This window comes from Gavialis gangeticus, unplaced genomic scaffold, assembly GCF_001723915.1.
Source record: "Gavialis gangeticus isolate Ggan-Ray unplaced genomic scaffold, GavGan_comp1, whole genome shotgun sequence".
NCBI classification, from domain to species: Eukaryota; Metazoa; Chordata; order Crocodylia; family Gavialidae; genus Gavialis; species Gavialis gangeticus.
In genome coordinates this window covers 22,456,764-22,474,919 of record NW_017729011.1, presented here as the reverse complement: position 1 = coordinate 22,474,919, position 18,156 = coordinate 22,456,764, and the positions used below count along the sequence as shown (strand labels likewise).

At 47.5% G+C, this 18,156-nt stretch overlaps 1 protein-coding gene across 3 annotated transcripts in view; it reads left to right on the top strand.

Annotated features, from left to right (window-relative positions):
• The window catches only part of KCNT1 (potassium sodium-activated channel subfamily T member 1), a 218,196-nt gene that overhangs the window by 119,956 nt on the left and 80,084 nt on the right, over nucleotides 1-18,156 (top strand). For all 3 annotated transcript variants that reach the window (XM_019510827.1, XM_019510828.1, XM_019510829.1), the window contains exon 3: nucleotides 16,944-17,023. In XM_019510827.1, the coding sequence (XP_019366372.1) occupies nucleotides 16,944-17,023 (80 nt within the window). The remainder of the gene's footprint in view (nucleotides 1-16,943; nucleotides 17,024-18,156) is intronic.

Here is an 18,156-nt window from a genome sequence, read left to right as displayed (position 1 = left end):
ATCACTTCAAGCTGATTTAATCCTATCAGCAAGGTAGTTCCCCTGCTCTCTCCTTCCCACTTATTGGGATAATTTCTTGATGGCTGTTTGTTGCCAGGGTGGGCAGTCTGCAGCTGAAGCTCACATTTTTGGCCAGCATGCAGACTTTTACAAGGTTTTCCTTTACAGTTTGAAAATGTAACTGGTAAAGGCTTGCCTGGAAGAGACTGGGGGCTGGCTGTGTGCACCTGTGCATTGTCTGCCTGACTCATTTCCCAGGGCTGTAGGTTGTGGCTGTGTTGGTCTAAGGACACAGGCAGACAAGGTTTGTTGGGTAAATCTGATCTCTTTTATTAGAGCAACTTGAATAGTTGGAAAAATTCTGCTTAGCAAGCTTTGGGGTTTAAATACCCTTTGTCAGGCTGAGGAAGTAATTGCAGTTGGTGTGTCCATTTCCCCGACATCCTTGATTCTCAACCAGGGTGGGTGCCGTGGGATCCTTTCGAGGGTGTCCTGGGGTGCCACACTAGGTTAGGACTGTTAGGTGCGCAAGCATGTGTCACAAGATAAACCCATAGATTTCTAGTAGGAAGCCATAACATTAAATACATCCTGAGCTGTTGGGGTCTTTCTGAGTTCTTTGCAGCAGGAAAAAAACCCAACCCTCTTATTATTTTTTGATAGTTAAAAAAATGAGTCAAAACAAAAAACTGGCATTTTCCAAGGGGGGGGGGCCTAACTGGCATTTTCCAAGGGGTGCCTGGAGTCTAACAAGGTTGAATCATAGAAAATGAGGGTGGGAAGGGACTTCCAATCCAACCCCCTGCTCCAAGCAGGACTGTACTCAAACAGATCATCCCAGCCAAGGCTTTGCTAGCCAGGTCTTCAAAACCTCCAAGGATGGAGACTCCCCCACCTCTCTGGGTAGCCTGTTCCAGTGCTTCACCACCCTCCTCGTGAGAGGTTTGTTCCTAATATCCAACCTCAACTTCCCTTGCTAAGAACATCCCTTGTTGAGAACCACTGCCCTACGTGAACTGAATGCCCCCTGCTCTTGCTTTCTCTGCGGGTCCTTCTCCCAACATAACTCTCAACATCAGACTGGGCGGAGGGCGCATCTACATTGCTGCACATGTGGCTGAGCTAGCTTTACAGGGACAGCCCTTCACCATTTGAATATTTATTCACCTTCTCGGGCAGCTCTGCGGGGCTGAGTTCCTCGCTGCCCTGGCTGTACCTGGCAGTACCTGCTTTCAGGCTGGCTCAGGGAGGTCTGCAGGAGTTGCAGTCACAGCAATCCCTCCAATGGAGTTACATCCTTAATTGGCCTTTCCCCTCCACCCCAACCTGGCTCTAAATATTTCAGTTCATGCTTTCATGCTTCTCGCTCTGGTTCCTTTCTGTCTTTTGCCTTTCCAGCTCTCTGCATTTCTGTTGTCCTGCCATGCTCTGCACACCAGTCACTCTGTTTCTGTCTCTCCTTTTATGCCAGCTCCTGAAGAGCTTTGCTTTTGCTGGTGGGTGAGATGCTTCACTAAAACCTTCCTACATCCCACCCCCTCCCCACTTTTTTTTTTAAACCTTCATTAACTGTAGGACTCGCACAAGCAAAGCGTGTGTGGGCGTATCTGGGAATTGTTCTGCATCTGCATGGCTGACACATGGAGATCCCCAAAACTGTGCCGCGCAGCATTGTGTTTATTAAATATGCATAGCACATCTCTGTCATCCGAGTCATTCTGACCCTTTTTGCCCCGTTAGCAGAGGCAGTTGCTATCAGGAAAGGTAAGTAGGATAATGGAAGGAAATCACAAAATCGAAGTAATAGGGATGGCTTGAAGGGGAGGGCAGTGGGGTGAAGATATATGTATCTAGGTACTTTGTGTGGTTTAATTGCGAAGATGCCTGAGCCTCTAGGTGTTTTTTTTGATCTTTTATGCAAAACGACTGGCATTCATTCAGGTTCTCCTGGCTTGGTGCCCGTATCCAAAAAAATCACCTGTACAGTTGGCACTGATTAATGCTCTTCACGGCTTTCTCCACAGAAGCCAAGCAATAAATAGGTCAGGAAACAACTGTCATTTTGCCTCGGAAAGGGTCAAGATAACCTTGGGTGCAGACGGATGTAATAATTATACGAGTATCGAATGATACCGCTATAAGCTATTACAGTGTACCTGTTAAATCTGCTTGCTCCTGTAGCAATACAAGTGGAGCAAAACCGCTGTAACTTTAGCTCTACTCTTTTCAGGTTAAAGTTACCGTGATTTAGCTGGCTTTTCCCTCTCCAGGAGCACGTGGATATAACAGTTACAGCATAATAGTCAAGGTACACTCCCTAGCCCAGTCCCCTCCTGTCCTTAAGCAGTTGAGTGGCAGGTATGTCTCTAGCCCCCTTTTCACCTGCTGAGGCATCATCATTTGCACTGGTTTTTTTGGACACATGGGGGATTTCTGATCTCAGGGCAGGTGTTTTTCATGAGCATTCAATCTGCATGCTGTTGTTTGGGAGTATTTTGCATTTCCCCTCCTGCCACAGATTGCCAGTGGCTAGGTTAATGCATCGGCTGGAAGTGCTGCACAGCTGTATTTTTAATATTGAAGAATACCTTGATGTCTTATTTGCCTCGCTTAGGGCTACTCCCACATGGTTATTGCTAACACATCCGAGCACAATATCTTGGCAGATATCTAACCCCATGTGTAGTCTCTCAGGGTTTGCCTCTCTCATTTCCCCCCTGTTGTTATACTGGGATGATGTGAAGCCATTGCTTAGTAGTGATGGGATCAAGGGTAAGCCAATATTTCAATGCACTGACCACTCTGCTAGAGGTAGATCAGTGTTTCTCAACCCGTGGGTTGTGATCCAAAAGTAGGTCGCACGAATATATGGAAGGGGCATGAACCAACTTTAAAAATGTGTTCTTTTTGAAAGGAGAAAAACGTGGGAAACCATGGTTTTTCCCTTGCAGGTTGGCAGAGTTCCCCCCATGCCCCCTACATCCTCCCCTGCCCCACACACTGGGGACTGGGGGTGGGGGGAGCAGGTCGGGAGTGAAGGGCACTGGGTCGGGACTGGCCATCGATGTTTACAAATGGGTCCTCGTCCAAAAAGGTTGAGAACCACTGAGATAGATCATACGGATGAAGCTGAGCTACGCTGATCTCCAATGCCGCTCCTCCTGTGGAAGAGTCACCAAATTGCCCCCAGCTACAGCTCTGTGACCTTGCTTTGAGTGACTGCTCCCGGGGAGTTACACTAAGGTCTGGAAACATCTCTGTCCCATTTCAAACAGCCAGGCACTGCCAACATTCACTTTTGGTATAGCAGGAATCCCTTTCTGACCTGGCAGGAAAAGGATTTTTTTCCTTGAAGTTAGAAATCCATCTAAAACCTTGCGAAAGGAAGCCTTCCTGCATCACATGCTGAGCTGCACCTGTCTGCTACCTGTTGAGCTGCACCTGCTGGGTTGTGCGTGTGCACTGAGCATTGTATTTTGCAGCATGGTTGTGCCAGCAGGCTTTTGACTGGTGCAGGTAGAACTGGTTTGAAATTTTCTGACAAAGCAGGGAGTCTCAACAGAAACCGCATCTTCAGAGAATGAGAGATGCCTAATGGAAGGATCTCCAGGCCAGTGACCTTCTGTGGGGTGATGGGCAGGTTTCCGATGGAAACAGGCCTGGTTTCCTGGTGTGGTGCTGTGTCTCAGGGTCCAGCCTGCCATGGACTTTGCAGCGAGCTAGTTCCCTCTGCTGCCCTCCTCCTGCATGGAAAGCTCAGGGGGCTTCACTGGCTGCTATCAGTGGCTGACTGTGGTGAGGTTGGCCAGGACTTTTTCACTGGAGCTGCTTTTTGGACAGAAGATCCTGCTTTATTAAATGGAAACTGTCGGTGGGACTGTGCCAGATCCAGGAAAAGTTGTACGAGGAAAGATTTCTCATCTCTGGGACAGGAATTGGGTCTGGGAAACAGAAACCCTCCCGTATCTGTGGGTCAGCGCAGTCATCTGGGGTGTATGAGAAACGGCAATGAAAAGCCTTAGATTGAAATTTCCCAGGTGCCTGTCCAGACTACTGGGCTAGTCTAGGATGCATTTTTCTCTTTTTGTTTGGCTTTTGGTGGAAAACCATGACAGATCTTTGTTTCATTTTGATACAGAATTAAAGGGAGATGGGGGATGAAATCCTGAAGCCTCACTGGCTGGGAAAACCATTTCCTGCCCAGCTCTTCTGGATACAGAAAGGTGCTGTGCAGCTACTGCTATTCCTTGTCAATAAAGTGCCTTGCTGATTTGATAATGCAGAGAAATTTCAGTGTTTTGCCAAAGGGAGAGTAAAACCCTCAGCGTAGAAGAGCAACAGCAGCATCGGCGATTCTTTGTGTTTGCATCTCAGCTGCTAACCAAGAGTCTTGCATGGCTTTAAAAAAATCAATTCGGCCTCATAAATCTTCTGTGCCATTGGCAAACATCATTCTCCTTGTTTCACAGAGAGTAAAAGGAATCAGACCTCATGACAGAGGTGCTATTTTTGCCCCAAAAATGTCTTTATTTGAGAGAGAGTGGAGTACGTAACTTGTCCAAGATCACACAGGAAGTTTGTGGCATCCAGCCCCAGACCCCTTCATTCCCCTTCCCCTTTCTACTCCAAAGCTGTCACAAAACTTGGCTTGGAAAATGTGAAGAACTGAATCCCTGGTACAGCCGCTCCGCTGGTTTATCAGGAATTTATTTAGTGTGGGTTTTTTTCTTTTCCAAATCACCTGAATAGAGAGGAGATTTGGGCAGTGTCCAAAGCAAGATGCCATCATATTAATTCCACTCTGTTGGTTGGTCAGGAGTTTTTTTGGAGCCGTCTAGATTTTCAAAATATCCCCAGCTGTTGTCACATGAAGCAGAGGGGCCAGGGGAGCTAAGGAGGGCTGCATGTGCTGAGCGCCCAGTCAGTCCTGGAGCAAAGCGTGCGGTGGGGTGAGCTTGGAGGGCGACTTAGAAAGTCTGGAGTTACCATGTAAGTCTCATGGAAATGCAGAGTGGGAGGGTGGGGGGAGCTCTCGTTTGCTGGAGGGGTATATTCTTTGTAACCCCCTATTATCCATCCAGCCTGCCATTACATGAGTGAACTCCTGTAATGGCAGGCTGAATGGATTGGTTTGACAATCACCTTGCTGGGGTCGTTTGACCCCAGTACTCTTTCCTGCCATGGCAGGGGGTAGGACTTGCTGATCTGCTCAGGTCCCTTCTGACCCTAGAAACTATGAAACTCAGCCTTGTAGCTTTGCGTGCTCTGCATTGCTGCTGTTTCTGTTCATACGTATATTCACGACCGTTTTCCACTCCTGCATTTTCTTAGGGAAAAAAGGGCTCCAATTCTTGCATCATACCTCCCTAAATATCTAGGGAAGATACTGTTATATTGCAGAACTATCCAGCTGCCTTTTTTTCCAAGCAGCTTTCGCTTCGTGGCTGAGATTTGAGCTGTGCTTATTTTAGGTCTGTGTTCAACACTTGTTAGAACAAGGTCTGATGTCTTTTTTGGAGCTCATCACCTTGGAATAAATTACCTCTGCTCCTAGGTTAATAAAGCACAATAAATAACTGTGCTATTGAAATGAAATTGCCCCAGTATGTGGAGCACATAATAATAGTAATTGCAGCTCTTTAAAGTGAGGGGCTTGTAGTGAAGCTGGTATTTTGAGGATTATCAGAGCGGGCCCCTGGGTGTTCGAGGCTGGAAGGCAGCAAGGGTGAATTCCATGAGATTTCTCCCCAAAATAAAACCTTTGTGGTCTGCTTTCAAATTCTTTTCTAGTGAAAAGGGACATGCTGGTCTTTAGATGCATCCACCGCACAAAGCAGGTGGGACGCTGGAGGTTTGCAGAAGAGCAAGTGGATGGTGGGTTTGGTGGGAGGTCCTTTTCCTGTGGCATGGGAGGGCTGGTTCATCGGCTACCAAACTCAACTGGTTTTGTTGGATTCTGGGCAACAAGCTGAACAGGAGCCAGCAGTGTGCCCTTGTTGTGAAGACGATTAATGGTATCCTGGGCTGCATCGGTAGGAGCACTGCCAGCAGGTTGAGAGAAGAGATGATTTCCCTCTGTTTGGCACTGGTGAGGCCACATTTGGAGTCCTGTGTCCAGTTGTGGGTCCCCCCCACTACGGAAAGGATGTGGACAAATTGGAGAGAGTCCAGTGGAGGGCAATGAAAATGGTTTGGGGACTGGGACCCATGACTTATGGGGAGAGGCTGAGGGAACTGGGCTGATTTAGTCTGCAGAAGAGACGACCAAGGGGGACTGAATAGCAGCCTTCAGCTCCCTGCAGGGGGGCTGCAAAGAGGATGGAGCCGGCCTGTTCTCAGTGGGGGCAAATGACAGGACAAGGAGCAATGGGCTCAAGTTGCAGAAGGGGAAGTTGAGGTTGGATATTAGAGAAGACTTCCTCACTAGGAAGGTGGTGAAGCACTGGAGCAGGTTGCCCACAGAGGATGTGGACTCCATCCTTGGAGGTTTTGAACACCCGGGTAGACAAAGCCCTGGCTGGGATAAGCTAGTTGGGGCTGGTCCTGCTTTGAGTAGGGGTTGGACTAGATGTTACCTCCTGGGGTCCCTTCCAATCTTCATTTTCTATGGTGCTGTGATTTACATAAAAGTTAAAGTTATTCTTTAAAAAAAAAAGTCTATGACAAATAAATCATAGAGAAGCTGGCAGGCTCTAATATTTGTGGTAGCCCTACAGTGAGCAATGGGGAGCGTCTACCCACCCAGTGGCTTTCTAGCAGTTCGGTCCGCCTGCTTTGTGTTGAGCCTGAAGTGGTGCTAATGGGTTGCACAGTAAAGACATCAGGTCATATTCATCCCTAGCAGAGCAGCACTGACTTCTAGGAATGCCTCTTTCTTTGTGAACTGGTGAGATGTATTTGCCTGCCAGCCACCTCTAACATTTCCTCCACGTATGGACAGCGAGCTGCAGGTGCATCCTGATCTTGCCACCATCCGCCAAGGCAGTGTGGCTGCAGCAGACTCTGTGCCAATTCTGAGTACAGCAGCTGGGGGCTTGCACTTGGCCATTACACAAGCACATCTAAATTGGCCGCCGCCTGTCAGACCCCAGCGGATAGACCTCCAGAGCTGAAAGCTTGATTCTGCAGCTTGGGCACAAGAGGGTGTTGCACATAGTGACCAGTGCGTTATGCTTTGCACTTAGCAATCCCCACCCCAGCTTGTAACAGCGGATGCTTTTACAAGACAGCTCTCTTCCTTTAGCAAGAGATAGTATGGTGGAGGCAGGTAGTGCAGGCCTTCTGCATGGCAATGCGCTGGCAATGCTCTCTCATCTTGTTGGGAACACGTATTTTCAACATCGGATCCAGGTACTTGCTCTATGCATCTGTGGTGCAATGGGTGGCATGAAGCACTTGCGGCCATGCAGCAGGTTTGACCTGGCTATTTCACACCTACTGCAGCTTTGCCCATGAATTGGGCAATGGTATTCTCACATGGCGGTGGTGGGGAGCTGGATGAGCAATTAACTGCTCTTTGGCAGCTCCTACATGTCTGAAGAAAGGGGAACAGTCAGGGGTGGGGATAATGTCCCATAAGTCATAGATGGCTCCAGGATGGGCACCCTCCCCACCTGTGATACTTGGCAGCGGCCCATCGGTGCCATGCACTTTCTCCCTCCTTTCCGGGAATTGCTGGCCTAGTGGAAGAGGGCTGCTGTTCTAAAAATGCAGCTCCCTGGCTTGTCTCTAAATCACTGAATGAGGCTCCACGGTGCCCAGCAAGATCAGCCAGTGTGGTTATTTTAGTTGCAGCATAACGATGTATATGGGGCAACGTCAGCAAAGGTTACCTGATACCGGCTAGGACGCTATACAGCCGCAGTGGCCCGCGGCAAGGCAGGCTTCCCGAGACATGTGCTTTGGTGTTCCTTGTGCTGCTCACACATAGGCTGCAGCTGTTGCCTTGGCTGCAGTCCGTGTCAGCCTCTTGAATCGCTCGCCCCCCTCTAGACAGGGTTACCAGGGGGCATCAAGGCAGGGCCAGTGCTCAGCGCTTCCTGGAAATCAGGCCTCTTTACAGTGTCTCGAATTAGGCATCCAGGAACTGAGACACTTTCAGCCACTGGGACCTTTGGAAAAGGCAGGCCATGATTCTTTCATTCAGCTGGGTCTTGGGGACAGGTATCGACTAAGAGAGGGACCAAGCGGGAAGGGAAAGGCAGTGTAGCAGTGTGCTGCTTTTTATGGGAACTTGCACAGTTACCCACCGGGGCGTTGCCTCGTTTTCTTGGCAAAGCCTCGTACTTGGTGGCAGCCACGGGCCATTCGTCTCACTTCTCATGCATACCTGGTTGCCACAGAGGAGCCTGCCGTGGCTGATGGGGGCACAGAGCTGCATTCTTGAATTGTCTTGTGCCCCTTTCGGATACCTCTGACAGTGGCAGGCTGTTCATACCGTGGGGCCTTTCCCTACCCCACTGTGTGCCTTCAGACACAATATGCTCCTTTGTTCACTTTAAGATTTTTTTTTTTTTTTTTGCTATCTTTGACTGCATTGGTGACCCACTGCATTCACCCCCCCATGCCCTGTTGTCTAAGTATATCAGTAACTGCTGAGGACACCCATGCTAAATCCTCTGCATCTGATGCAGATATGGGACAGGGATGGGAGGAGGGTAAGAGGGTTTTAACAACTCACCTGTTGAATGCTGCATTTGTAAGGCTCTCATCAGTGCTTGAACAGCTGCTGCAAATTACCTAGGGCTCCGGGGTTTGGTCCATGAATTTAGAGGGGATGTGGCTGTCTGCATTGTGTGGATCTGACCTCAGGGAATGGGACTGTGCAAAACCTTAGGGTTAGTCTGGTTAGTCTCTGCTTGTTGTTATAAGGAAGCAAATGTAAAGGCAGTGTCTGCCCAGGATATTTTGCCATTTTGGCTTGTTTTAAGAATGCTTGTTTTCATAGTTGCGGCTGTCACTGATGGATAAACAGTCCAGTTTTTCATGCAGAGAAAGCCCTCTGGTATTCATTTCTTATCCATCAGTGTTTATAGTCATGATGTTTTTTGAAAGTGGTTTGCATTACTATAGATCAGCAAGCCATCTGCTGGCAAACCTTGATTGATATTGCTGCTGGTTTCTTCATTACAAAGGCAAACGTTTCTGTACGGCAGGCCATGCTTTCAGAAGGTGCTGCTTCAATTAGCTGCACTTAATCCTTGGTGGCTCTGATGAATTGCACATCCATCGATTGATACAATAGCTGAAGGCCAATCCTCACCATGTTTTGGGACAAATTTAACAAAGATAGAGAGCAATTACCTGAAGCATGCAGTGTAGTGAGTACTTATGTCTATCTGATTTATTTGTAGAAGATGTGTCCTGACACAGATTGATTATTTCCAGAGCAAGACTCCTAAAATAATTTATCTCAATGTGCTATAGCCTTTCCTCACAGAGTTCTTCATTAATAGCAGCTTGGAACTGAAACCTCCTTTTAACGGTACTGATGTAGATACTTTCACCCCTTACTTTTCATCTGTGTGCATTGCTGTTTATCAGTCGTCATGTCTCAAAACTCCACCGCACGTTATATCTGGAAACATGGGGAGCAATGGCCCAGTTTTCAGTGTTATATTACACCGGGTGAGAGTATAGGTGTCTTTTCCAATTTCTATGCACATGGACAGCCAGCGAGCAGGCAACATCGTTTTGGGACCAGCAGTGCTGGTAAGAAGAATTTGATTTTACCAGCTCTTCTTTTCTCCATTCTCCAGCTGAAAACTGCCTTTAGTTTCTTGGCTTTTGCTTTCTACAGCTTCAGCCTCTCCAGGTTTGATAGTGGAAGGTTCCTGGAGTGAATAGGGCAGCAAGCATGTCTTGCTCTGGGCATTTCTTCTCTTGCCTTCCATTAGGGCATAAATATTTCTAGCTGCCTAATGAAATCCCCTGGGCTGACACCCTGGATCCAGACTGCTTCCTGGATGTTTAATAGACTCCTTTGCTTCATGCTACAGTATTTCCAGCCCTCCCTGGTGATGGGTTTTAATAGTACTTTCAAATGTTATCTTACCAGTTGCTTGGTTCGTAAGATGTGTCGTTAGTGAGTGATTTCTCCCTTGCAACAGAACCAGCGTGAATGCCAGATGCCCTCATAGTTCTTGCTAATAGCTCCAGGACTCTATTATTTCATTTCTGTTACAGCATCCAGCTTTCTCTGCTACATTGCCCGTGAAACAACATCGTGCTCACAGTCCCTGCCAGCATCGTTGGAGTCAGCAGTGAATATGCAAGTGAATGGGGAGTTTCTTCTGCAAGTAGCTCAGGAAGCAGCATCTGCTGTCTCACGAGGTTCCTTGTCTCTTTCTCCCACTTTCTACCTGCTTTTCCTGTGGGATCCAGAGAGGTTTTCCAAAGGTGCAGACTTGATGCAGCTGAACGAGGACTCTGGAGCTGTTGTTCACCTTCACCTGGAACGCAGCCTCCTCCAGCAGTAACCGGGGATCGGGCCGGAGACGCAGGACTGTGCTTGGCTCTAAATCCAGTGACTGAGATCTGTGCTATCAGCTTTACATGACAGAGTCCCGCTGCAATTGGTGCCAAAGGGTGCCTTGCTAGTGCAGACTACTCATCAGTCCAGTCCCCCACGCTCTCTTCTAGCGGTCTCTCCAAGAACAGCCTTAGGAAGGGTGCTTCTACGCAACATCCCCAGGAAGGAAGTGTCTTCTAGGGTCTGGCAATGAGAAGTTAGCTGGTTTATGGCCTGGAAGACCTGTCAGGATTTATATCCCTTATACTTCTTTTACCTAGCTAATCAAATGGAGGGTGATTTCTTCCACAAGCACATTCCCTATGAGTAGGCAACTGTGGATCCTCTGGTTTACGGTGTACATGGTAAAGGTCTAGTTGGGTGCCTGATGAATTCACTTGTGAGGAGTCCTGCAACCACCACACCAAGACCTTTGCCTCGTACGCTTAGGCAAGAGTATGGAGGAGTGGAGGCTGCCCAAAACTTACCCCCCACACCTTTAGCCCATTGAGACAGACTCCAAAGGCCAGACCGAATCCAGATGTTGAGCACTTTGATGGCTGTAGCTTCTGCCAGAGAGCAACAGAGAAGAACTGCTGCTGACTGCCTAATGCCCCAGCAAGGCAGGATGTCTCTCAGCCTTTCTGCAACCAAGAAATGCCCACAAGATGGTGGGAGCCAGGTTTTTGAGGCACCCTATACTCACCTTACTCCGGAGGTTGTGACATTGTGGTATTTGATAGGATCTACCCTGCCACGTGTAGCCCCCCACACACTTCCACCAGGCCCTCCAGTCAGATGCAGTTTTCAGTCATACTCCAGACAAATTTATTATAGATGTGTGAACATATATAGTCATTTTCATAGATTCATAGATTCATAGATTAAGGGTCGGAAGGGACCTAGTAGATCTTCTAGCCTGACCCCCCGCCAGGGCGGGAGAACAACAAAAAACCCCAAAAAGAGAAATGGGACTCAAACGAGTCCAGCCAGGTAGGCATCCAGCCTCTTCTTAAAGACCCCCAGGGTAGGGGCCAGCACCACTCCCCTTGGAAGTTGGGAGTCATTTTCTGAGAGTCTGGCATATTCGGCACCAATTATTTCAACCACGCAGGAGAATTTATCATTGAGCAGCTTCGCCGAGCTCATTGCTCATCCGTTCCCAAGGTGCCTTTTGCTTCCTGTACATTAGGCCACTTTGGAGCAGGACATCAGGGTTAATAACAGCAAATGTCACCACTTGCTGACAGTGACCCCCTCATATCCCCCACCATCTTCCTGAATTTTGTTAAGAGGGGTTTCTGAAACAACACCGCAGCTTACTGAGTAAATCCTCGTACAACCCCCTGCCTTACGGGCTCAGCGTTCCTGCTCAGGAAGTGTTTGTTTTATTAGATCTAGTAGAGCTAATCGATCAAAACTAGTAGGTGCTGTTTTCCTTTAAATCACGGTTCTGTCCTGTATGTGCCAAGCATTGAATAGTTGAACAGGGGCAGGCAGTGACATAGGTACAAAGGAATGGGACAGTGAAAGGTTTAATATCAGCTGCAGCTCTGGGGTTTGTTTGCCATGGTCGATTCCACGCTTGGGCCCCAACAGTATTTTGACAATCTCTTGTAAGTAAAAATAGTAGTAGTGGCTGACGGACACCAGCACGACAGAGAGAGAAGCAGGGGGACTAGTAATTCGTTGCACTCTCAGCTGCTTTGTTAGGTTCCTTAGTAATAAATGGGCTCCTTTGCCATTCTAATGTAAAACTGACACGTGGCTAATTTGCAGAACGATCTGTTTAACACTGTGATTAGCAGTAGAACTGCAATTATGCCACCTCCGAGGCTGTAATAATACCAGAGAGAGAGTCTGTCAAGAGTTATAGCTATTTTTGTGGTCACTGAGCTCTGCTTCATGCATGGCCCTAGAGGTCTAAAGAAGGCTGGGGTTTCACTTCATAGCTTTTCCAGACAAAGATGGACATGGTTGCACTGGGTCCTCCAAATTCCTCTCTTCCGTGGGGTCTGCGGGTAGAGCAGAGGGGCATGGGGATTGAGTCTGCTGAGGAGTGAATGCAGGACGGCTCAGTTTTGCTTCCAAAACGAACAGTGATGGGGGCCCAGAGTGTCCAGTGTGTGCATGCAGACTTGTGAGATAGTCTGTGAGTTTATCTGTGTCTTTACCTTGCCCCGTGTCAGTATGCAAGCTTCTGACACATTCCCTGGATCTACTGAGTCCCGGCTCTGTATACTACCTCACAATATATTTGCTGGATTTGTCCCACATCTGTATGGTAGCTCATGATATATTCCCTGGATTTATCACACCCTGTGTGTGTATGCAAACGTATGATATATTCTGTGGATTTATTGTGCTGCGTGTCTGCCATTTATGAGCACTAGGAGGTTATTTATTCATTTAGCATATATGGTTTTGGCATATTGTTCCAGCCATCTTAAGGCAACATCATCGCCACTGTGAAGAGCTTGAAGGCCACCAGGCAGTATTGTAAATGGACACAAGTCAACCATGTGGTGTTTGAACTTGTCCACAAGGACATTTGTTGTCATTGCAGAGGTCCCATTGGTATAAATTTGAGGCACAGTGACCCGGTCCAGTTTGAAACTGGTTGAAAAGTGCCCAATAATGGCGTGGCCAGTTAAATCCTGGTTGACTGACTGTAGGGTCAGAGATGATGTGGTGATGGGTTGGTGCTTGTGCCAGCCATTCTTCATGCCATTGAGTCAGTATGGAAAAGTCAAAGGGTGGACCATATGGGATGTCTTGAGGGGAACTGAGCTATTGGTGGGTGGAAGATGTCCCAGTGCACTGGTAGCATAGGATTATCCCATAGTCTGGCTACTTCATTCGTGCGGTGGAGGTAAGGGGGAGCATCCAGATGAAATCACTGCTCTCTTCCCTGTTGTCCCATTCCTTCAGGTGCTTATCAAGTCAGGCACAAGGGATGTCTAAAATAAAAATAGAGTTTACCAAGCTTCATCTTTCAGTGGAGAAGACGGTAGTATTCACACCTCCCTTATGCCTTGGCTTTGGGTTAGACCCCAGCCTTATTAATGCTGAAACAATACAACCAGCTTTCTTCCTCATTGCATCGGTGCTCTTCGGTACTGTCTTGCCTTCCATCTTCACGTGGGGAGTGAGAGGCATTGGTGTTTTCTATTTCTTTCTGTGGTTTGGCAGAAACCTCTGTAGAGCTCTTTTCCCCTTATGCTTTAGAAATGCAGGGTGTTGAGCCAGGAGCAGAGGATCTGGGCTGGACTGGGACTGAGCGAGGAGGAAGCCAGAGGAAAGGGGGTGGACTAGAGCAGAAATGTCTGTCAAGGGTGGGGACGTGTCAAGGGTGGGGACGTGGAACCGAATAGTGCAGGTGTAATAGCGCCGCATGTAGTCCAGACCTTTTTAGGTGCCTCTTGAAACTCCCTCCGCTCAGGGCCACCGAGCAGCATTCAGAAATTCTTGCAGAAGCTCCTTGCGTGCCTTCGCCTTATTGCCTCGGTACCATAACTTCAGCGGTCCTGCAAGTCTAGTAAAATTCAGAAATGTTCGGCAGCTCCTGGATTTGGCTGGAATGGTCCATGTGGTATCTTAGCAACAGAAGTCATGTTTCTCTTTGTAGATGGGAACGATGTCTTTTCTTTTTAATGGTTCAGTGCTGCCAAACATGGCTTTGACGTGAGACCGAATCATCCGTGTTTCAGGGATGCTGCTGCGATCCCACAACGGCTCTTATTCTGCTGCAGCCTAGCTCAACTCTGGTAGTGCAAAAGCAAACCCAGAATCCAGGGTAAATGCAAGAGCAGCTGATGGCGGCAGTGGAGATATGGGTCGAGGGATGTTGTGGTGGACCTGAGGTTTTTCTGAGAAGCGTTTGAACTTTGCAAGATTTACACTAAGTGGAAAGCAGGCCAACAAAACCTTGTCCAGTTTTCCTGGGCTGCAAGTTGCATGTAAAACCAGGCTTTCCCCACTATTCAACATAACGCGGGCGTTCATGTGTTATATTTCATGCTGGAAGTCACTGATGTGGGAACTGGGAAGTATTGGTGCTTGCGATTCTTGGCTGGAGGTCCGGCCCTATGAGTTCGGTGAGATCCATAAATATTGAACTTCACTCTTTGGGTTTACGCTACCTGGCTATTCAGAGATCTTGCTCAGTTCTTCACCTTCTTTGCAAGCTTGCCCTGGGTTTGATGTACAACTTGGGGGGAATGCTTGAGGGAAAGCAGTGCTTCATTCATTGTTCCAGAGTCGCGGTCAGGAATATAAAAGGGCATTTCAGAGAAAACAAGTGGCTGGTGACCACTAACTAGTTTTGATCTGCTGGGAACATGCAGTGTCTAAAATATGGAAGAGAAATAACCACCTAATGGACAGCATCAGCTGGGCGGTACATAAAATATATGATAGTGGGTGTGCCTACATGTGCATTTATGCCAGCTCAAATTTACTGCACAGTAAATTACTGTGCAGTAAACAGGAGTAGGCTGGCATCTACATGTGCAGGCATTAAAGTGCATTAATGCTGTGTGTGGACTGACTTGGGACTAAAGTTAGTCCCAAGGCAGCCCATACACACAGTGTTACTCTGGCATAAGGTGTCTCCATGTGTGTTACTAAGCAGTAACTAATCAGGCACGATGCAGGTATCAAATTTACGCTCAAGTTGGGATAAGTCACCATGTTTACTGTTCACATATAGACATGTGCCCGTACTGTGCGGTAATTTTGGTTGCTGTGCAGTAAATGCACACATGTAGACATGGCCACAATGAACAAGCAATGTGGGGATAACACAGAAAGCAGCCAGTTTCATTGGAGATTTACACATGGTCCTTGGGCAAGCAATCCCGTCGGACAGGGCATTAATTGTATTTCCTTAATGAAATTGCATGCCACTAATAATGCAGAAAATGGACAGTGAATACAGCAGCTGCTCTGCGTCGTTTGGATAATAGTGTAACGGGGGAGAGTCGCTTTTCTGTTCAAACAGTGACAGGTTTCCATCTTGGAGGTCTAAAGCAAAAAGGTCAAGTACCTGTTTTTAAACAGTGTTTGGCTCCCTCGCGTTTATCCTCTTCACAACTGGAGAGTGGCACTTACTGCTCTTTTTAGAGAACAAGATAGCAACATGTGGTTACCAGCAAGATAAATAACAGAGCCCGCAGCATTTAGACCTACATCCCAGCAGCCAGGACACACGCAGAGCCCAATCCTGCAGTCCTTGCACTGGCACATCCTCCCACACGACCTTGCAATGTGTAACCTGGTGCAATGAGTGAGAGCCCAGGAACTGTGCAAAGGGCTGGGGGAGTCGGTTTTGGAGCCCCAGACTGCACACAAGTCTCTTTTCTCAATGATTACGTTAACTTTGTGGTTATAAACACAGAGGGTGAGACCCTCAGCTGGGTTATGCAGCTATAACCAGGGCTGGATTAACCCTTTAGTGGGCCCTAGGCAAACGAACTCATGGGCCCCTACTCAATACTGTATATTTATATTACTTTTTTCACTCAATAATTATACTATGTAAAATAAGCACAACTGGGCCCCTTCTTCACTTAGGGCTTTGGGCATGTGCCTAGTTTGCCTATGCATTAATCCTGCCCTAGTTATAACTGCTTGGAACTAGACCAGCCAAGCTAACAGGTTATAGCTCCTACCCCTGCATATGTAAGGGAGGTTTTGTGACTGCCAGATGAGCTTATATCTGGAGCTGAAGTTACAGGGCATAGCACAGAATGTGTCTGTGTGCTTGCTCTGAGTGCCCTGGCTTCTGGGTATTGCTCATGATGCCAACACCCATCTTCCCTGTTTCACCCCAACGGCTGAATAGCTGTCTCTGGTTCCAGCAGCAGTCGAGGTCAGCTGGAGTTGTCTTGCGCCTCTCTAAATTTGAGGTATGGAGGCAGGGCCATTCTCGCAGTGGGGATTTTGTCTTTGCCTCCTGGCCTAGGAAAGCTGGGATGTGTTGTGCCCCGGGACCTGGTGAAAGTGCTGATACCTGCCGGGTACCTGGGGTGATTCTTGGTCTTCCATACTAGAGGAGATCCCATGCTATAGAAGAACTGATGGCTTCCCAGCCCCTTTGTACTGTGGAAGCTGCAGAGAAAAGGTAAAAGAGGGTTGTGATGGAGTCCTCCAAACCTCATCTAAATAAGACTTTGGGTAAATGCTTGTTGTTACTGTTACTGTCCATTTATATCATATTTGCTTGAACTATTAGCAGCCTGCTCTGCACAGTGGTCTAACACCCTTCTTTTTCAAATCTCTTTCATAGCATATGTTGTGGGAAGAGCTCTGGGAGAAGGATAGAGACACCACCTGATGGGCTGAGATGCTTTTAGGGGTGGGAGGATGTGGGGAGGAAGGCACTGCGGACGGCAGCACCGATTAATTCAGTCTTTTCTCGATTTCCTCACAGGGTCCAAGTAGAGTTCTATGTAAATGAAAACACCTTTAAAGAGCGACTCAAGCTGTTCTTCATCAAAAACCAAAGATCAAGTAAGTGTTTGCACCAAAACTCTCCTTTAAAATCCTTCTTTTCCAGATAACTATAGTCATGTCCATCTGTAATGACATGGGGGAGAAAAATATGAAATTGTTTAACTAGCTTCAAAATACACCAGTGACTTTTGTTGGTTTTCTTACATTCTTGCTTTTGTTTTTTCTTTTCTTTGTTCGTTCTTTCTTTAGTCTTTTCTTGTATTCTGTTCTTTCTTTCTTTCATTCTTTCTTTTGATCTTTCGTTCTTTCTTTAATTTTTTCTTTAGTTTTTTCGTTCGTTCATTCGTTCTTTCTTTTTTTTGTTTCTGCTGGTTCTCGAATGGAAAACTTGCACCATCTAGTGGTTACCATTTGCAGTCTTGTGCCCTTGACACCACTGCTTCCAGCGGATCTGTTTTCTGATATTAGGTTTTTGACGTACTGTTCCTCAGCCTGAGCAGTAACGTTGCTGTATGGTAGCCCCTGTGCCAATTCTACACGTAGCAGACGCCGGATTAATGAAATTCATCTGTGAAAGCAGATTGGTGTGGGAGTGGGTTTCCTCTCTTTCTGAAGAACAAGGCTCCACAAGGAAGATGGGAAAGCAGGATGTATTTTTGCCATCAGCATCACAGGCATTTGTATGGCGTTCTCTACTACAGCGTGCAAGGGCAATTTACAGGGGGCCAAATTGTGAGTTATACTGAGCACCATTAATACCTGCTCATACCACTGGAGCTCAGTGCCTCGAGGTCTGCAGGAAGAATGATTGCCCTGATTGCAGTGAGCCAATGCTCTAACCTGCCCAGAGTTTGGAGGGAAAATTCAGATGAAAGGATTCATCACAGTGATGTCAGTAGTTTAATAAACAGGCTGGAGAGAGACATAGATTCTGGTGAGAGTGAATATTGTAGGGGACAGATGGGGTGCAGTGACATATAGTGCAAGATGAATTCACGTGGAGGCAAGGTGCAGAGAAGGGCTATGAGGGTGGAAATGAAGAGCCTGTTGTCTGCAAGGGAATCAGCAAGCCTGGACTGGTTTGGCCTGAACGGGGACATGGTGGCTCTCTGCAAATATATCAAGGAGCAAACAGCAGGGAGAAGAGCTGCCAGCTAAAGGGAAGTATTGGCACAAGAACTGATGGGTAT